The sequence below is a fragment of the Nuphar pumila genome, chromosome 11 (assembly GCF_984573655.1).
Source record: "Nuphar pumila chromosome 11, dmNupPumi1.hap1.1, whole genome shotgun sequence".
NCBI lineage: Eukaryota > Viridiplantae > Streptophyta > Magnoliopsida > Nymphaeales > Nymphaeaceae > Nuphar > Nuphar pumila.
In genome coordinates this window covers 10200165-10222294 of record NC_143259.1, presented here as the reverse complement: position 1 = coordinate 10222294, position 22130 = coordinate 10200165, and the positions used below count along the sequence as shown (strand labels likewise).

Here is a 22130-nt window from a genome sequence, read left to right as displayed (position 1 = left end):
AAGCTGGGGATAAACCCCCATGAGAATCGAACACGAGACCCCTCAGTTAAGATACTGCAATTTAATTTTACCATCCAACCAGCTCATTCAATGTCGTCTAACTTATTTAACATAAACGTATGTTGTTAATCATTATATTGTTGCCATTTTTTCTCTTTTTGGAAGCCAATATTCCTTCGGAGATGATTGTTCTTCCATTCGTGGTGACCAATGTCTTCTCTACTTTTTTAACATAAAAGTATGCTGTTAATCGTGATATTATTGCCATTTTTTTCGCCTTTTGCAAGCCAGTTTTTCTTCTGAAATGATTGTTCTGACCACTTTGGAGTTTGGTACGGTAGTAGCATCTTATTGTGCAAAATTACGTAGCGGGAGCAGGATCAGTCAAATCTAAACTGTTTGAATGGAAGTTATATATCCCTCTTTATTAGAAGTAATTCTTTCTTGCAAAGAACCCATTTCTGTACTCAGAGTAGGCATGCAAATCAAACGTGTCTCGTAGATTTGATTAGCTGGGTCTCTTGAAACTTTGTTGGGGATGACCACTGATATGATGCTGCGTGACAGACGATTTTTTGCAAGTGGTCAGCCTACTACATATAACCTAGCAAATTCAAACACTTTCATGAACTCTTTTGGTAATTGCAGGAATATTTCCTTCCTAACTTCCATTGTTGGCTGGAACTGGGTGAGTGGATGCAGCTTTAACACCCCTGGTTCAACTATTTCCCACCTTCCTTGTACTTTCAACTCACGTGTACCTTACTACCTGTAAACTGGCTAACTTTGGCTACCATCAAGGACAAAGTGGTGAGAGAAATATGTAGTGACATAGTAGAACAGGTTCCTACTATAACTTGACATCCAGCCACCATTTGAAAGTATCTGGACACCACTGCTATTTTGCTCGTTTACCATGCTGGAAACCTGGTTTGTTAAAGATTGTACAGTAGCAAGCATGTCCAGAAAATGAACGGATGGGGGAAAGAGTGGAAGAGTAAACCCGATTGTCCCGACATCACTTCGAGACTAAGTCTCCTGCTCCCAAGACCTATGCTGGGCGTATGACTTGTGCAGATGAGAGACACCCATGGGAATCGAACCTTGACTGCCCCACCCCACTACACCAACCGGCCTGGGTCCCGAAGCAGTTGCTTGACCGTGTTCCCTGTTAAGAAAAAACCACTCACCTTATCTAATTAATTATTGGATTTCTAGACTCCTACCCAAGTCCAACCATCCGGGAATGATAGTTGTTCCGCGGCAATAACCTACTTAACTCTCATATATCATTGTAATCCATAATTGCAGGTCGATTGAGATCATCCACTGATCCACAACAAACATTTCACCCATCATAAGTTAAACATTTTCAGTATTGTATTAGTTTCTAAATGTATCGAGATAAAATCATGATGTTTTCAAAAATATCAGCAACATTTTGTCATAGTTTACAACCCCTATCAGTGGTAGTGGTTGTATGTTTTCTACATCAGAGTATTAATAACAAAAATTAATTGGATTGACATAGAATACAGTTGTTACTGATCGACATCAGGTTGGGCCAGCCCCCCATTAAGAGTTGTCCGGCCAGGCCACTGCAGTAACCCTGTACCTTGATAAATGGGCTGGGTTCAGGCCCAGTTTTTATCAAGCCCGAGTCCACTGGACTACTTGAATTTGGAATGTGAACGTTTCTGGAATGTCAATCCTTTCTTCTCAATGAACTACTTGAATTTGGACATATGCCCTTACATGCAATACAGTAAACGATAGTGAATATAGAAAGCAAACCAGAAAAATCATAATATGATCATTAACATTGTTGAAACAACAAGTTACTTCCACAGCTTCCTCAGCGACATGTTCTTCTCTGTTTCCTTTTTCATAACCTTGGCCACTGCCATCTCAAAATCCTCCTGGGTAACATGAACTCTCCGCTCCCTAAGGGCAAACATTCCAGCTTCTGTGCACACTGCCTGACGGAAAAATAGGATTCACCATGTTACAGCAAGATCAAGGACGAAAGAAGGAGATGTGTTCAACTTACCTTGAGTTCAAGACGAAAGAAGGAGATGTGTTCAACTTACCTTGAGTTCAGCACCAGATGCACCATTCATATTCTCCGCTATCTTCTTCAGATCAATCCCGCGCATCAGATTCATTTTTCTCGAGTGAATTTTCAAGATATCAAAGCGCGACTGAGAAAACAAGAAGATAGTATCTCTGTTTAGAACATGTAATGATGGTGTTTTTCAACTCAACCATAAAAAAATGAAAAAGAGATCGTTTATTTTCAGAGGCAGATGATCAACAGTAACCAACAAGATTTACAGAATTTTTGGTTTCAAACCAGAGTGATTCATTTCAGCGCCTAGAATTACAATTCCACTGATCATTCCTTTACAAAAAAGTATACAATAAAGCCTCACAATAACCAGAAATCATGAGATTTGCACCCAGACTACACAAACAAGTAAAGTCATATGAGTTTTGGACCTAGACAACAGAAAAATACATTAACAAATAAGAACATCCACTATGATGAGCTTTCTTCCTTTTAATTAATTAATATATAATCACTTAACATCAGTCCTGTTGTCCCTTATTATTTTATAACAGAGACTTAGCCCAAGGGATACTGCATGAGTTACCAAACTTAGGCTGGCCCTGACCCCCAAGCTTCAATTACTACACCCACTCATATATGGTCATGTCTAAGATATTTATCAGAAAATATTTTTGAAAGAAAATTTCATCAGGTTTCAGTGTAAAGAAAGAAAACAAGAGTATCTAACAACCAAAGAGTTAGAAAGTGGACCTCTTCATTGGGATTTGGAAACTCAATCTTCCTGTCAATACGCCCTGGTCGTAGGAGGGCTTGATCAAGAATGTCAATCCGATTTGTAGCCATCAAAACCTATAATGAAACGATACAAATTGTTAGTGAAATTTTAAATAATAGAATAGTAGAGAACAGTCTTTTTGTTTGTGAGTACCTTTATCTTGTTGGATGCTTCAAAGCCATCAAGTTGATTGAGAAGCTCAAGCATGGTGCGTTGAACTTCACTGTCCCCATTACCTGTACCAGATTCCATTCTTGCAGATCCTATGCTATCAATCTCGTCCATAAATATGATGGAAGGAGCATGCTCTCTACAAAGGACAGGAAAAACCAAAAAGAAAATAAAACAAGTGTCAGGAGCAGTGTTATCAAAAACGCGCCTCAAGGCGCAAAAAAGCGTGCCTCGCCTCAAGGCGAGGGCCTTTGTGCCTTGAGGCGCAGGCATGAAACGTAAAAGCGTATGAGGCGTACGCCTCATACGCTTTGAGGCGTACGCTTCGAGGCGAGGCGCGCCTCACAGTGAGGCGTGCACGCCTCATGTTGTTGGCCACTGGCCACTACTGCTAATGCTAAGAGTTGCACACAAAAGGCACCCAAATCATCATATTGCTAACAAAACATCAGGTCTCTCCCCAGATGGGAGTGCCATTATACACCCAAAACACAGAAGAATAGAAATCATCCACCGGTCCCGAACTCCCCAGAAGCTAAAAAAAACATAATAAAATCCGTCCATCTATGTAGGAAGACACCGGCTTTGGAAGGAAGGAAAGAAGGGTGTTCGATTACCGCACGAAGGCAAGGCAAGTAGCCACGGCGAAAAGGGTAGCCCATCCGAGGCCGCCGCTGAGGGAAGACGCAAAATTCTGCTGGTTGGGTGAAGGAGCAGGACCACCGGGCAACCCGCTAGGAGATCTGGTAGAAGGAACAGGAGGAGATCCAGCATAAGGAAGAGTAGGAGATGAATGAAGGAGAAGGAGATCCGGCGAAAGGAAGAGGAGGCGATGCAGTAGAAGGAAGAGGAGGCGATGCAGCTGGAGGAGGAGATCCAGCAGCAAGAGCGGGCGAGGCGGGGGATTTATCCGGTGGAGGTGAGGAGGCGGTGGCCGCGACGACGTTGATGGCGACCTTCTGCCCAAAGGTGCAGTGCTGGCCGACGCTGCAGAGGAAGTAATGCTCTCCTATAGAGTTGAGAGTCACGATCGTCGGGCCGGTTATGAAGCTGTCGATGGGGCTCACGAACGTGCACGCATTGAATTCCCTCTCTCTCACAGTGATTCCCTCTCTCTCGGCTGGCTCCCCTGTCGTCCCTGCTTTCTGATCGCACGGTTCCTGGAGTTGGGAGACATCTTTGCGGACCTCAACTACCTCATCAAGAACGGGATCAAGGTGGGGTGGAATGAGACGGACGATAGGTTTAGTAGGTGCAGGGAGTGCATGAGGAGGCAGAAAGGGTTATGTGGCTTCGACGATTCTGACCCGGACAAGCCTTTCCTGTGTTACACTTCCTCCGGGATTTGTGATGTTTGTTTGTTTTTAACGAAACGAGGTTCGGTAGGAGGGAAGGGGCAAAGGTTGTTTTGTTGCTCTCCTGCTTGTCCTTAATCATTGGTACCCATGTCCTCCAGCGTTTTGAAGTTACCAAGTGATCCTTCTCAAAAATAAAAGATAAGACAGTAAAATACTACTACAAAAACTCAGGATGGACCTGCGGTTGGAAATGGGTCCAGTTTCGATTGGATCTTGAACTTAGTTCTCCATGATTTCACTGTTTGGTTCCCTTAATCACCGAAAGTTTCGTTGTTGTTGTTGATATTTAAGGAAGAAACCACCGGTTCAGGTGGAAGACGTCCGAAATGATACTGGCTAAGTGGATTTGGATTCTGATGGTGAAAAGCTCGTACCAAATGTGATTTTTTTACATGTAATGAGATTCAGTAACAAAAGTCAAAAAGTATAATTGCATCTGATTATAATCAGATATGGTTTTAGCTAACTGAATAAAACTAAATGGAGTGATAAAATCAGATCCTTAAGTATTTTCTCCTGGGGACCAAGTAGACACCCCTTTCTTCAAAGTTATTAAGGGCATTATTATTATGGGTTCAATGTTTACAAAACTCAGTGGCTGTATAAATCGCTTATAATTCAAATTGCCTTCTGTCTATCTGAATTTTCTTTTTCAATATAACGAGTTACTGAACTATACACATTCTTTCAAAAAAAAAAAAAGAACAAACCATATCTGCCTCTTATATGGAAAATTGTACAATAATGACATGTTTGTGTCCTTTTGGGTGTATCCATGTGACATAAGATCTTGTGTGTTCTATTTGAGTAAACAGGACTGTCAACTGCTTCTTAGTGAAGCGATCGTCTTACAAGGTGATAAACTCTGCTTACTTTTTTCCGACAGAGAAAGATGGGGTTAGGGAGACCCCTACCAGTTAAAACAACCATACCATTTAGATTTGAACTTGCACCGTCCCAAATAACTGCAAATGGGGAATGTTTGGCTAGAGTGATATGGATAGTTCGGTTCCGGAATTGTATCTTCATGAGAATTAGATTCTTCTTTTCCAAAAGTGAAGTAAAAAGGAGGTGCTAATGAAATCCCAAATCCCCACCTAAAAAAGGCTGGTGCTTCTTGTGGGTGCCTCAAAGACTATTCTTTTATATCCAGCACAACATGAAAACCATTTTAGATGGTTGTGGCCATTTTACCATTTTGGATATTTTTTCTGTATTTATTTGAGATTTTTTATTTTTTGTTGGTTGTTGCTTCATCAATAAAGCATTTTTTTTATTTATAATTTTTATAGTTTTTTTAAGTTTTTAAAAAAAAAATTGAGGCTTACGCTTTGCGCCTCGAGGCTTACGCGCCTCAGATTTTGGTAGAGCGCCTCGCTACGCCTCAACGCTTTTCACAACATTGGTTAAAACTTCAAAATTATATATATATATATATAATTTTTTTTTACATTTTTGTCCCTGCCGCACCCCCGCACCCTAGGTTTTTGAAAGTGCTGCACCCCCACCCCCGCACCCATGTGACATAGCAAACCATACAACTAACAATGTGAATGAACAATACATAAAAAAATAAAATCATGTATACAAAAAAATTAACAACAATAGACATAATACAAACAATAGACAAATAATGTCTTCTTCTTCTCAACAATAGACATAATACAAGCAATAGGCAAATAATATGTCTTCGTCTTCTTATGTTTCTCAACAATAGACATAATGTAATGAAACAAGAGTGCACAATTACAATGCCAACAACGGGCTACACAAGTGCACAAATATAATATGGTCTCTAATGGACCGACAACAATCTCACAATAGAGATAAAAAGTATGAACTCCATAATAGCACAAAGGCACAAAGCCCACAAGAACATAAAAATAAAAAGAGTAATTCTATTCACTTCACTGAATCACAATATGCTTTGGAAAAGCATAGCATTACAAGAGGAAGTGAGGCTCTATTTATAGAGCCTCACTTTATATAAAGGGAGGCAGTCCAACCAATGGTCATCTATGTCACATGGGTGCGGGTGCAGGTGAGGCACTTTCAAAAAACTTGGGTGCGGGGGTGCGGCAAAAATATTATTATTATTATATATATATATATATAAAGTCCAAAGGTTGGACATAAATGACCTTGGGTGCATTGACCACACCGGGTTCCGCACCCGTGTCGTGTCGCATCGATGCGAGTGCAGCACCCAGTTGGTCGAGTCCCTGTGACATAGACGGTCATATTTATGACCGTTGGGGGTAGTCCAACGACTAGTTGGACTGACCTCCCAACAGTCACATGGATTAAAATAACAAAAAGAAGAAAAAGGAAAAGGAAAATGACTTTTCAGTCCCTAATGGACTGTACTAAAATATATTACATGAAATGACCATAATACCCCTGATATATGTATATTTATAAATATGCATATATCAATGAGTATGTACACAATATTTTAACACATAATACAAGCAATAGACAAATAACATGTCTTTTCTTTCTTTTTCTTCTTCTCCTCCTCTAAGAAGAAAACAAATGATATATCTTCAAAAAAAAAAAAGCCTATGCAGTGACAGCCTAGGCGGCAATATAGGGCCCCACTGCCCAGGCAGTGGGGCTGCGCCTAAGTCGCCTAGGCGCTTCCTTTGACAACTAAGTACGACAATGATATGTTCTATACACATAACCGCCCTTCCACATGCCCATAATCCATCCAACGAAATCACAAGCACTAACCTCAGAAGTACTACAATTCTGTTAGATGATTCTAAATGCAGAACAAAAGGCACTTCCACAAAATAATCACTTGATTTGTTGGAAGCATCTCAGCATTCAAGTGTTCATATTAGTTTAATTTCTGATTCTTCCCCGGCTCCACCAACAGAAGTCTAACTTTGTATCAAGGGCTGACAACTTGAGGTATACTATTATACAGCACTTAGTGCAGCTAATATATGTGAAGGGTGTTTAGCCTAACCAAGATTTTTAGCAGGTGGGAGCCTCAACCATAGGGCTGTGGGAAGTAAAAGTCCAGAATGATGAGGCCTTGGTTGCAGAAGACACTGAGGATGATGAAGCAGGGAGGAGTAAGCCTCCATCATCCCCCAAATCACCCTTTACATATAAATATTTATATGATCAAAGAAACCATTCCATTCCACATTGCTCCACTTTTACTTCAGCACATATCCTGATTATTTATGATAACTCACCAAAACAGTCCTAACAGATAATTAACAAGGAATGCAATTCATACCAAGAAGATCATGAAAGACAAGCACATTCAAACATATGATGTGAACTACTGTCACCTAAGACACTTGAGTTTTGCAAGCTAAGCACGCCAGGTCCTTTGTCCAAAATGAAACATTTGAAGTTTGGACAGTGGTAGACATATTCAAATGAACAAAAAAAAAATCCAAATAAATAAAGATGGCCTAAGGTACATGATAGTCCAAGAAATACCTGGCCATAACGAAAAGCTCACGAACCATTCTAGAGCCCTCTCCAATGTATTTCTGGACAAGTTCTGAACCAGAAACCCTTATAAATGTGCAATCTGTATGGTGAGCAACTGCTCTCGCAAGAAGAGTCTTGCCAGTACCAGGGGGGCCGTAAAGTAAGACACCCTAATTGGAAGAAGGGAACCATGTTATTTCACACAATAAGAAGCTTCAGAACGCATAAAACTTACAAAGCATGCCCAGATCAACTGAATCACAAAAACCAAATACACTGAAACTTACTTTAGGCTGAGCAATTCCAAGACTCTCAAATAGTTCAGGATGCTTGATTGGAAGTTCAATAACCTGGGAAAATCGCATAACAAAAAGCATAGTTCATTCATTATTCTGACTAAACTGAAAAGTAAGAGGCACCCAATGTTGCCTTAAAGGGTAGTACCTAATGACAAAGAAGACATTCAACAAAAACAATCCAAGTGCTTCAGCACATTCCAATTATGGTAGGAGCAAACTAAAGGCTTCGGAAAGATGTTCTAACTTGCTCAAGGACATACCTCTTTAATTTCCTTGATTTGTTGATCAAGACCACCAATCATATCATACGTAGAATCAGGAACCTTTTCAACCTTCATAAGGTTAACCAACGGATCCACTTTGCTTGGTAAAATCAAATGGAGAACATAACTGTCATTCCGAAGTGCAACTCTCGTAGATGGTGTGATTTTCGTGATGTCGATGCTCTTGTCAATATCAACAACATATTTTCCTTCTGGATGAACCTGAAAGCATCAAACTCTATCAACATAAGTATTCAATTGCATCACAAATCTTCCAGAAATTGAAGAATGCAAAACTAATCTTCAGAAGAAGCCACCAAAACTAAAGCTGCGCATGAACACATACGAAAAAACATCACTTTACCTTAACCAAAACCTTCGATTTCCCCATGACCTTCACGACCTCACCGACATAGGATCCAGGTTCCTGGAGAAGTTGTAACTCCTCCCTGAGCATTCTCACTGACAAAACATGAACACACAATGGCTTAAAAATAACGAAATAGAAATAAAAGAAAGGAAAAGCCAAACTCACAACAACGATAAGAGAGATATCAAAGGGATGGTACACTTCAGAAAAGAAAGAAAAGGCAAGCAGGACAAATTCTCAAAAACCTCGGGAGTTGAGATCGTTTCTCTGAGCTTCTAGTCGATTGAGGTTGTGGGTTTTCTGACGGACTTGAAGTTGAAGGTCATGGATGTGTTGGAGATAATATTGCCGGAGGCCTTCACCATGTTTAACCATTTTTGTTGATCCTTCTGAAGATGAATGATCAACTTCAGCACCCGAGTTGAATGGATGGTTCTTCTGAAGGGCAGTCGTACGCCCTACCTCTGCAACTGACATTGAAGGCACCAAGCTCCGGGACAAACAAACATTCTGGTTTCTGCAACAAATTAAGCTAAACATGCATCATAAAATATGTGAATGACATTTAGTATAGTTCAGAATGAGAGAAAAACCCAATCCAATATTTAGACAGAACTAACCTGGTGTGTGTACCAATAATCAATTCATGATTTTTAGCCAACAAAGGGACAAAAAGGAAGCAACGAAGATCATTACCACCTTGTTGGTATGGATGTGAGATTACACACTAATAAATCACGAACGAACGATAAGAAAGAAAATAAACCCTTAGATTCACCAATGCAAAAAAAAAAAAGGTGCTAATCAAGAAAATAAAATCTTGAATTCACAATCGCTAGAGAGAGAGTACCCGTGGGGCTTCTTTGCCTGGTTCTATGCTATAACCCTTTCTCTCCTTCCTCTCCCTCTTTTGAAGGGAAGGACCGCTCTTCTGATTCTGTTCCAGTGATACGATGGCATGTGACTAGAGGTGACAATGGGTTGGGTTTGATCCGGATTGACCCGTACCAAATTCTATACGGTTACGGTTTGGTGATAAATAAAAAGGTCCGATTAAGATTCGGGTTGAACCTAAAGGACCCGATTAATATGTAGAGACGAGTATAGTTTGTGAAATTGCATACCCGACCCAAGTTCCAACTAAGATCCTCAAATTATAAATATAAAAAAGATAACAATTATTATTTTAGCGGCTATAGTTCAGATTTGGTTCATATAATCCTTATAGGATTAGGGATGGCAGTGGGGTGGGGCGGGGGACAAGGTCTCCACCCCCGCCCCGCCTCAAGATTAGAATTCTCCATCCCCGGCAGGGATGGATTTTAACCTCCACCCCCGCCTTCATCCCCGTTTTATGTCCTCCATCCCCGGTTCAAATGGGGATGAGGCGGGGGCGGGGCAGGGATATTGAGGAGAAAAGTGATGGGGACAAGGGTGGGGATGAGGCGGGGACGGGGCAGAGCGGGAAAAAGTTTACGTCCATCCCCGCCTCCATCCCCGAACGGGGATGGATTTTAACCTTCGTCCCCACCTCCATCCCCGTTTCATACCATTCATCCCCGGTCCAAACGGGGTGAGGCGATTGAACCCAGGTCCGTACTCGGTACCAACATTTCAAACTAGGTATGGGCCTAGTTACACAAGTCTGAACCAAACCTGGCCTGTTGACACCCATACCATGACCCAACAAAGAACCCAAAGCTCAGGGTGTACACAGTTCAGATTCGGGTGGGATGTGGTCAATACTAAATCCGACTAATTGGATGTTGCCTAAATAGATTCTTCAGATTCGGATTAGGATTCAGATTCGATGATAAAAAAACTCATACTGAATATACCTTTTTACGTGTAATCAGATTCGAATAACCATTAAATTCAGATGTCTGTGGGATTTGGTAACAAAAAATCAAACCATATCCGCATCCTATATGGTTTCAACTTACCAAATCTGACTAAACGAAATCAGATATCGGATAAAATCCCATTCATTGACATCTCTACCAAAAGCTCAAGGGGGGTAACCAGGTTGGGTCTTGTCCGGTCCAATCTTTTTAAAAACTGGAAACAGTTAGACCCCGAACCTGACATCAAATTCGGGTTCAGTTACCGGTCAGATATGGCTGAACTTGTGGAGCCGTGTGGGTTAACCAGTAATAAAATTCAAATCAGGTATAAACGGGTCAGGATTTAAAAAACCAAAAACTTGTTTTTAATTGGTTCTAAAAGTCTGACTCAATTTGGTCTGGGTTGGGATATAGCTGAAATTATCGACCCATATGTGTTTTAATGTGTTCAGGTATAAATTTGTATGATGAATCCTCTTCGTCTTTACCGACTGAATTTTAATGAAGCCTTCTTCTTTATTCTCAAAAAAAAAAAAAGTATACATGGGTTAGTTCTTTTCATGGGGTTATATATTAACAGTCTGAACACTGGACGGTAGGGGTGGCAATTTCTGACACGACCCGTCAACCCGCGTAATAAACGGGTCGACCCGCGTAACCCGTTTATTAAACAGGTCGGGTTCGGGTTGGGGGTATGCCAACCCGGCTGACCCGTTTAATAAACGAGTTAGGCGGGTGGGTCAACCCGCCAACCCATCTGCCTGACCCGTCAACCCGCCAACCTGCCTACCTGCCAACCCGACCCGCGAACATGAAAACCCGTTTACCCGACCCAACCCATTTATTAAATGGGTTGGCGGGTCGTGTCGGGTTACCCGTTTATTAAACGGGTCGGGTTCGTGTTTGCCACAGCCGACCCGTTTAATAAACGGGTCGGGTTTGGGTTGAGGTATGCTGACACGCCAACCCGACCCGATTGCCACCCCTACTGGACGGTCATTACAGACAGAACTATGAAAGTCTCCCAACCTTTGAAGACATAAGGGTGTTTTTTTTTTCAAATCTTTTTTATTTATGATTCTAGATTTCAAACCCGACCCTAACCCCTAAGTTTATCATTATTGAGACAAGGTTGGATCTCATTGGTTTGCGACTTCAGGTCGAGTATACCCAACTCAGTTACACCCCTAAGTCGAATCATGTTTTGGTTCCAAGTTATACAAACAGTAACAAAAAAAAAAGTATAATACCAACAGGTTTCTGCTTGTCTGTTAGGAGCAGCTAGTGCACGTCACCTTGTGTTCGAACGTTGCAGGTTCAAAACTTAATGGTATAGTTGTATAATTGATAGGGTCTGCCTAACCCCATCTTGCCTTTCAAAAAAAACAAAGAAAGGTATAACATTTTGGTGAAAATTTTGTAGACTTCTCGTGGCCATATCAATTTGAGGTCTTTGGATTTGAAATCATATGAGATCTGTTGGATTCAAATGCACTTTTAGATTTTATTTTATTTTTTTTTAAGGCAAACTAGGGTTACGACGGACACCTATGAGAACAACAGCCGCCCCCCATGTGGCAGAGGGATTCGATCCTGGGACTTCAGCTTGATAGAGGACCTCGCTCAATAGAAATCTGGCTCACACATCACAATCAAATAATCTAAAAATCTATAGCCTTGGTCACATTTATCAGATCTGGTCTAACGAAGAAATCAATAATACAAAAAAATTGTTTTTCTAACTCAATTTGACAACCTCTTGACATGAGAAAATATTATCCCATATTTTAAATCCGTGAGTAAACCAGGAAATCCTAGGTAAGTTGTTTCAATCTGATTCTTCTTTCTCACATAGTACGTCAAACTTTGACATGTTTGTTTCATGCAATTTTAATGGATCGGTGTATGATGTATGTGCAGATGATGAAGTGGATAGGGATGTAAATGACCTTCTTCAGGAGGTGGTGTTTCTACTCGAAGTTTTCTCGTAATTGTGTTTTATTTCTGAGTAAGTCCTCTCCCTCATATAAGGGAGAGATAAGGCTGACAGTTTCACCTTCTTGGGTAGCCGTCTACCCAACCCTCAGTGGGACTTGCCGCCGATTTTCTCTCTAAAGAGAGAAAATTGATAATAGTTTCACTGCTTTGAGCTTATCCAGATGAAGCGCGTTCAAACGTGTTTTATCTGGATAAGGCCTTTTAACGGGCAATTTCATGAGTTGGAGAGAGAGTGGGCCCACCTCTCTCCTCAACCCAAGAAACTCTCCGTGAAATATGGTTATCATGGTCATGTATGACCAACATCTCCCACTTGGCCATGTGAAACTAATCATGATACAGGATTTTACCTCTCATTATTGGAGTATTTCCCTTGCATTTATATTCCTCGAATGAGTTATATACTTTCATTACTCATCCAGTCATATGTCTTATCAGATATATCTCAATCTCATACATGATAATGTTTCGAGAACATTTTCTTTGATATACCCTTTGTTAACGGATCAACAATCATATCAGATGTAGGTAAGCAGTTGACTTTGATTTCATTCCTTTCAATCATATTATAAATATAATGGTACTTTATCATTATATGTTTACTTTTAGAATTGTCTGATCCACTCTTCATAAGAGAGATAGTAGCCTGGTTAACACAATAAATTTGGACTGGCCCATTGGTTATATCCTGCTTTAAATCATTAATGAAGTGGCTTATCTGAACAGCAAATGTGGCAGCTGCATTGCATGTAATATATTTTGCTCTCTAAGTATGCTGAGCTACGCACCCTTGTTTCTTAGAAGACCAGAAAATTGCTTCTCCTTCGAGGAGAAAAATATATTCAGAAGTGAATTTACTATCATCTCTATTGCCTGCAAAGTTAACATCAGAATACCCTGTTAATTCTAAAGCATCAGCTTGAAAACATAATTTTAAGTTTATAGTCCTTTTTAAATATCGAAATATTCTTTTTACTGTTTGCCAGTGAGGCCAACTAGGATTACTTTGGTAACGACTAACGAGGCTATCAACAAAACTAATATCAAGTCTTGTGCATAGTATAGCATACATCAAACTTCCAACAACTTGTGCATAAGGGACATTCAGTCTTTCTTTTTCATCACCAGGATTATCATTCTTACTCAATTTGACACCTTTTATCACATGTGTTGTAGCAGGCTTACAATCACTTATTTTAAATTTCTTGAGTATATGATTTATATACCTTTCTTGACTCAAGCTTAAAAGTTTAGAGTTTTTATCTCAAGTGGTTTTAATTCCAAGAACATAGGATGCTTCTCCTATATCTTTCATCTTGAACCAAGAATTTAACCATAACTTAGTTTTGACAATTATATCATTATTGTTTTCAGTTAAAAGAATGTAATCCACATATAGTGAGATAATAGTAAATTTACTCTTACTTTTTTAGACATAAATACAGTGGTCAAATTTATTTGCCACAAACCTTAATGACGTAATTGCCTTCTGAAACTTTAAGTACCACTGACATGGTGATTGCTTGAGTCCATATAGAGATTTTTTTCAACCTATATACTTTATCTTCTTTGCCTTTTATTATATAGCCTTTAGGTTCTATGAAAATGATTTTCTTAAGCTCACTATTAAGAAAAGCGGTTTTAACATCTATTTGATGCAAATCTAGGTCATAGTAAGCTACAATAGTAATAATTATCCTTATCGGGGTCAATTTTGCAACAGGTAAATATGTGTCAACATAATCTAATCCTTCTTTCTGAGAAAAACCCTTAACAACTAATCTTTTTTAAAATTTATCAATACTACCATCGGACTTGAATTTCTTTTTTTAAATCCATTTACATCCAATGGCTTTTTTTTTCTCGTGTAAATTAGTCAATTCTTAGACCTGGTTTTTCTTAATGGACTTGATTTTCTCGTCCATGGATTTTATCAATCAATTAACTCTCGTGAGTTTATTGCCTCATCATATGATAGGTTATCTTTCATGTCATTCATGTCTAAAGCATAACATAGTTCTTCTGACAGGTAGACATAATAGTCATCTAAGTAAGACGAAGGAGTCATAGACCTTTTGTGCCCAACCTGAGACCAATGAGAAGAAGCTGAAGAGTTTGTAGAGGGTTCGTCATTACTTAAGTATTCTTGTGAGTCATCAGAATCATAATACAAATCAAGAGGATCATCTTCATTTATTTCAGGAATAATATCTTTCATGTTTTGATCTTTCAAGAAGATTGCATCTCTACTTTCGATTAAACCCTTATATGGGTAGTAAAATCTATAACCTTTGGATCATTTAAAATATCCAATAAAGATACACCTTATAGATTTGATATCGAGCTTATCTTTAGATCGCTCTATAACCTTTATATGAGCTACTGAACCCCATTTACGAAGGTGACTTAGATTTGGTTTTCTTTATATCCATTATTCATAAGTTGTTGAGACAATAATTTTATAAAGAACCCTATTTAAAACATATGTTGTTGTACGTATTGCTTCTTCCCATAAGACTTTGGGTAATGAAGTACTGGATAATGTGCATCTAACCATATCAAGAAGGGTCCTATTGAATCTTTAAACAACATCATTTTGTTGAGGAGTGTCAGAAGTTATAGTTTGAGGTCTAATCTCATTAGCCTTACAATATTTAGAAAATTTATTTGAGGTATATTCTCCTCCTCGATCAGACCGTAAAACTTTAATCTTTCTACCAAGTTTTTTTTTTACTTCTTAACGATATTCTTTAAATTTGTTTAATGCTTCATACTTATAAGTTATGAGATAGACATAACTGTATCTAGAAAAAACATCAATAAAAGATATAAAATATTGCATTCCTTTATGAGTTTGATTCTTGAAGGGACCAACAAATGTCAGTATGTATGATTTTCAACAGATCAGATGCTTTAATTACATTATGTAGAAAAGATTTTCTTGTCATTTTTCTATAAATACAGGTTCACATCTATAAAATGAAGATTCATTAAGTCAAGTATTAGATTTAATTCAGCAAGTTTGTTCATTTTCTTTAAGTTAATGTGACTAAGTCTTTGATGACAGACATTTACATTTACATTAAAGACAGTGTCAATATAAGCAAAAATTGAAGGAATTTTATTCATATCAGAATCATCAATTTTAAACAATCCATGGTGTTTATCAAAAACCTCATCAAACATGACTTGACCATATTTTCCTATAATAACCTTCACTGGTAAAAATCTGACTTCAAAACCCTTGGCAACTAAGGCTTGAACATACATTAGATTGCGTCTCATGGGTGGTATAAATAGGACATTTGACAACAACACATTGTTTCTAGAAGTTTCAATGCAATAAGTTCTGACACCCATAGCATCGGAGTAGGTGTTGTTGCCCATGTACACTCGATGTTCACCAAGCTTATACTCAAATATGTCTATTTTTTTCTTGCTCATTGCTATATGACATGTCACCCCAGAATCCACCCACCATCCAGAAAGAGCCTGGTCTATATAAGAGCATTCCGATATCACCCAAATTATATATAGCATCTTCTTTTGCTGGCCATTTTTGTTGTTTTTGCCATTGTTGTTGTTTGTTCCGCTCCAACAATCTTTCTTGAAGTGTACAGGTTTTTCACACTTGAAGTACTTGACCTGGGAGGTTGTTGCCTGCGGCTTGCGGAATGTTAGACCTTTTCTCTTATCAAATTTGCTATTACTTTTGAAATTTTTCTTTTTAAAATGTGGACGTCTATAAGGGTTATGACTGCGATTGGAAATATCTTTCGCGAATTATAATTCATTTTTTTTATCTTGTTGCATATGTTACTGCTCAATTTTCAGTTGAGCAGGAAGCACTTCTAGGGTTAGATTTTTTTAGTTCAGTCTAAGAGCAGTTTGCACCATCTTCCATAAAGATGGAGACTATACAGAATGATGGATATCTGCATACGGTCAGATATTACATTCCCAACTATCGCCAGGTCCTTTGCCATAACTAGCATTTTATTCACGTGATCAATGACATTATCATTTTCTTTCATTCGACACAAATTATATTATTCTAGGAGTAATTGAATGTTTGTTTCAGAAATAGTATCATACTTCTATGAAATGACATCAAATATAGATTTAGTTGTAGGGTAATCTTTGAACACCCTAATAAGATCGGCATCCATATAGGTGAGCATGATGGTTCTAGCTCTCATGTTGTCTCTTTTATATTTTAGAAAAACTGATTTGTCCTCTTCGATAGCTTCAACACCATGGTCTCTCATTTCAGTAGTGAGGACATGCTTGATGTTCTCTAAAGTTAAAACAAGAAGAATCTTCATCTTCTAAATGTAGAAATTGATGCCATTAAGTTTATCACTTTTGGCTAATTTGGTTGCACAAACCCTACTTGTTATTTTTCTAAATTTAGGTATTTTAAGATGGCAAAGCATGATAAATATAAGTCTAACATTCAATAAGTAGATAAATAAGAGAATATTAGTCATAAACTCATAAAACATAACTTTCATAATTAGCAAATTCATAAAATTAAACTTATTGTTTTATGCAAGTACCAAAAAAAATTATACGATAATCAAGTTCTTGATTTTCAATAAAAATGAGCCAATCTGCAATCTCTGAGCACTTTTTTATAATTTCAGAAAAGTCAGAGGAGAGTATTGCGAAAAAAAATATTATCCCAAAAAAAATAGGACTTAAAAAAAATTCAAGGGGTTTTATGCAAAAAATAAAAAACTTAAGCTTGTTCTGGATAATATTTCACAGTTCATGTCCTTTTTTGTAATTACCAAAAAAGAGGACCTTTTCGCAATTCAAGGATACAAATGTCAAAAGCAATAAAGTGCATGGGTAGTACCATAAATTTATTATAGGACAGAACAGACAATAAAATAAAAAGTAGGGTCAAAGTAGTAATTTAATTGAGCAAGATTTGATCGATAATAGCATAAAGGACCTGAGGTAACAGGTAATTTCACCTGGCAAGGATATGATCGGAATTACCGAAGAAGAGCAGGGGCAATGTTATAATTTTACCTGTAAATGCATTTAAAAGGGGCTTGAATTTTCTGGAAAAAAAAAATGCTTCGTGAGGAAGCTTCAGGCGTTCAGTGATGTTTTTTTTTTTCAGTCTATGTGTAAAAAAAATGACAGATCTCCCAGTTCATTCATCGAAAAAAGAAATTGATGTTTAGCACCTTGTTACCAAAGGGCTTCGATGTTGCCCAGAGGTCGTCATAGCGACTTACTTGTTGTTTCAACAGTGGAGGATCGAAAGAAGTCTTAGTTTTCCCCTTTTTCTGCAATAAACCCCTTTGGGTTAGATTGCCTTGCTAGATGGGTTGCCAGAAGAGGGACGAAAAAACTGAGGGATGAACCAGCGAAAAAGAAAACAGGTAACCTTATTGTTCTTTTTTGTTTTAATTTCTTTTTTATTATGTAGCAAAGTTTTCGGATGCTGATGACCTCCTACTAAATGTTCAATGAAGGGTGGTTGCCAGTTACATACAAATCCTTTAAAAAAAGCTTTGTCATTCCAGGGAACCCAAAAAGTTTGTAGGGGATTTTTCCTGGAAGGTTTTTCAAGGGAGGTTTTTTTCATTTCAAATTATAGGGGATTTCTTCGAATAAAAGAATGATGGGATAAAAAAAAATATCGTCGAGCAGATTCGATTTCACTGCACTGTTTCCCCTTTAAACAGAGACAGGGATCCCTGGAATCTGGCGACCTGTCTGATATGCCTAATCAACAGAGCGCACTGACCTTTTTATTTATTTTTGTTTTCCCGGTGACTATTGATTGATGACTCAAGGCTCCAAGCGTCAAACGGCGATCTGGAGATGGCATTGCGCACACTACCAACCTCTGCTCTGATATCACTGACGGATCGGTTTTTGATGTGCGTGTAGATGAAGAAGTTGATGGGGATGTAAACAACCTTCTTCAAGAGGTGGGGTTTCTACTCAGAGTTTCCTCGTAGCTGTGTTCTATTTTTTAGTAAGTCCTCTCCCTCATATAAGGGAGAGATAAGGATGGCAGTTTCACCCTTGTGGGTAGCCATCTACCCACCCCTCAATGAGGCTTACCGATCTTCTCTCTAAAGAGAGAAAATCGGTAACAGTTTTACTGCTTTGATCTTATCTAGATGAAGCACGTTCAAGCGTGCTTCATGTGGATAAAGCCCTTTAACGGGCAGTTTCACGAGTTGGAGAGAGAGTTGGCTCACCTCTCTCCTCAACCCAAGAAACTCTCCATGAAACATGGCCACCATGGTCATGTATGACCAACATCTCCCACTTGGCCATGTGAAACTAATCATGATGCAGGATTTTACCTCCTACTATTGGAGTATTTTCCTTGTATCTATATTTCGCAAATGAGTTATATACTTAAGTTACTCATTCAGTCATATGTCATATCAGACATATCTTAATCTCATACAGGATAATGTTTCAAGAACATTTCTTTTGATATGCCCTTTGTTAAAGAATCAACAATCATATCAGATATATGTAAGTAGCTAACTTTGATTTCATTCCTTTTAATCATATCATGAATATAATGGTACTTTACCATTATATGTTTACTTTTAGAATTGTCTGATCCACTCTTCATACGAAAGATGGTAGCCTGGTTAACACAATAAATTTGCACTGGCCCATTGGTTATGTTATGCTTCAAATCATTAATGAAGCGACCTATCCAAACAACAAATGTGGTAGCTGCATTGCATACAATATATTCTGCTTCTTGAGTATGATGAGCTACACAACCTTGTTTCTTACAAGATCAGAAAATTGCTCCTCCTCTTATGAGTAAAATATATCCAGATGTGGTTTTTAAACCCGCCCGAGGTTTTAAACCGAAGCTTAAAATCATTTTCGTTGTTTATTTTTAAAGAAAAAGATTTTTTTAAATTTTTATACATTTTTAAGGTTTTTAAATCTTAGAGCGTTATAGTTGGTATCAGAGCAAAGTTTTGGAAATCTGATTCGAGTTCCATTATGCCTCCAGCATCACACTATAAATACTTTCTTAAATTATATTATGTTTTTGCTAATATAAAATATAATTAAAAAATAAGAAAAAATATTCATGCTTAAGGTAAGTCAGAATATTCATGTAGTATGGGATGCATGAGTATTTATGACTTTCTTTTTTCAAGTATAAGACAAGTCATAACATTCATGTAGTATAGGATGCATGAATGGTGGTGACTTTCTTATCCATTTAAAATAAATAATTGATATATATATATATATATATATATATATAAGGTCGTTCACTCGATAATGACAATAAAATAGTGATTTTCTAACTATAATAGCGTAGAGTAGTATTGTCAATGTTTCAACCGAGGGTGATGAGACCAAGATTAGTCGAGGAATATCTAAGTCAGTTCTTTAAATGACCATATAAAGGTCATTAGGATTTTGAGGATATCGAGTTGGAGGTCAGTGAGGTTATTACTTGTGGTGACCAAACTATTGTTTTTATAAAATCTTGTTGAGATTTGTGAAATATGACTCACATCTTAATCATCTAAACAACTATTTATCTTCTTTCATATTCTTTCTGATATCAGATCAATTACTTTGGCATGGGTTTGTTGTATCTTCCATCTCTTGACATTTAACTTCCCAAGATGCAATGGAGTAATATGGTGTGTCCACATAATTGCATCCCTAGGTCAAGATGGATAGGCTCAGGCTCCTGAGCATATTCTTACTGTAGTTGGCTCTTCTAGATCTATATCTAAGATTGGATCCAATACTCCAATTTTTTGCCTTGGAAAAAAAATTTGAATGTTTCTCAAGTTCATCATGTTCCCTTGTTATGAACCTCATCTCTGTTGGACAATAAACCAAACTTAATTGTAATGTTAAATTTTCTTCCCATGATTGTATTATGTAGGATCAACTGTTAAGGATGAGGATTGGGATTGGTTGTAGGAAAGGAAACCTGTACTACCTATATTGGTTGAACTCTATGTGTATGATCTGTGTTAATATTACCACAACAGAACTAATAGATGATAGCTAGTAGGCACGGGATACTTAGCTAGTCTTAGGTTTAGTTTTTTAAAGATTGTGATATCTTTGTCTCATAAATGAATGAATCAATGGAATTGATTTGAGATATGTCAGAACAAGATATAATCAATTGCGATATATGATGGATTATTAATATTGATGAACATGACTGACTCATATATGATTTATAGTACCGATCAGGTATTTTTGAATTAACCTTTGTGTTAACTATCGTCGTGTGTATCGTATTTTGGCCCAGACTCAAGTATCAGTGTGATACTTGATTACCCATACTTATAAGTACGTAGACATAATGTGGTTGTAGCTCATACATGAGAGGTATTCGAGTTTTGGTCGTGAGAGCCAGTACCGAGAGGGTACAATATGTGATGGTTGTATGTCTTGAGTTTTGTAACGGTAGTTGTATCTTAGCCAAGATATTGGTACCGTGATGGTACGATACCTGAAACGTTAGCTTGGGATACATCGACCATGAGAACATAATACAATGATGCATGTTGTAAGTCTGTGTCAATTGATATATATCATTAGATAGATTGAACCTTTATAGGTTTATCTTCTCTTCAATTGAGATGAATTGATCTCACCTTTATGATTTGAGTTCAAATTGAGGCTATCTTGGAGTTAGCAGAATCAGAGTGGAGCAATGGAAGCGTGATTATTGCTTTAAATTTTTTTGGCTCCATGGTGAAAATTTGTGGTCGCCTCTGATAATAAGAATCCCAATTTTATATTTACTTAAAAAAGAATTGAAATTGAGATAGAAAAGATAGTAAAAATTTTTATGATACAAGAGATACAGGAAAAATATCCCCATCTATTGGATTGAGTGTATAATTAAATGTTGATGACAACATTTTTCATTAAGGGGGGTATAATGAAATGTCCAAAAATCTCCAATGTTTAATAAATTCTGAGAAATCAAGTCTTGATGATTTCTGAACCAATTTGAATATGATTTAAAGCCTAAAAACCCTAATTTCTGAGTAATTATTAGATTCAAACAAAGATCTGAACTTATAGATGAACTTCTGATGAATCCATATAGAGAATTACTCAAAATCTAGAAGTTAGGGATATTTTTATAATTAATTAATTTGTTAAGGGTAAAATAGTAATTTTTCATTCTAGTGACATTTTTTGATAAATTCCTCAACTATATAGGAGTAAAAAGGTAATTTTTCAATCAAGGACATTTTCAAGGAATTAATAAATTTGTCAAAGGTAAAACGATAATTTGCGACCCTGAATGGCAGGTTCAGTAAATTTAAGAACTATGAAAGGGTAAAAGGGTAACTTTTTATTTCTAAAATAACATCTGCGAAATATGGGACCTGATAAGGGATAAACTAGGTATAAAATCTAGGTATTAAAATATGATATAATATAATATTAATATTTTGATATATAATATTAAAAAACCCATGGTTTTGAGAAAACCACCTACCCAAAACCATGAGCAGC

At 37.6% G+C, this 22130-nt stretch overlaps 1 protein-coding gene across 1 annotated transcript; it reads right to left on the bottom strand.

Annotated features, from left to right (window-relative positions):
- Window positions 1-1693: 1693 nt before the first annotated feature.
- Window positions 1694-9720, bottom strand: LOC149821933 (26S proteasome regulatory subunit 8 homolog A-like). Its single transcript, XM_089981471.1, has 11 exons — window positions 9617-9720; window positions 9387-9493; window positions 9012-9283; window positions 8761-8858; window positions 8394-8618; window positions 8122-8184; window positions 7841-8004; window positions 3000-3156; window positions 2822-2920; window positions 2091-2201; window positions 1694-1979 (listed from the first exon to the last, which is right to left on the bottom strand). The coding sequence occupies exons 3-11, from the start codon at window positions 9241-9243 to the stop codon at window positions 1839-1841; spliced, it is 1290 nt and encodes a 429-aa protein (XP_089837597.1). The 5' UTR covers window positions 9244-9283; window positions 9387-9493; window positions 9617-9720; the 3' UTR covers window positions 1694-1838.
- Window positions 9721-22130: the final 12410 nt, after the last annotated feature.

Excerpts from the sequence above, each read along its gene's own strand:
- LOC149821933 (XM_089981471.1), bottom strand. The coding sequence starts at position 9,243 with ATGTCAGTTGCAGAGGTAGGGCGTACGACTGCCCTTCAGAAGAACCAT. Across the intron at positions 2,921-2,999 it reads AAGCATCCAACAAGATAAAG|GTTTTGATGGCTACAAATCG; the intron begins GTACTCACAAAC and ends GTTTCATTATAG. Across the intron at positions 1,980-2,090 it reads CATCTGGTGCTGAACTCAAG|GCAGTGTGCACAGAAGCTGG; the intron begins GTAAGTTGAACA and ends TTTTTCCGTCAG.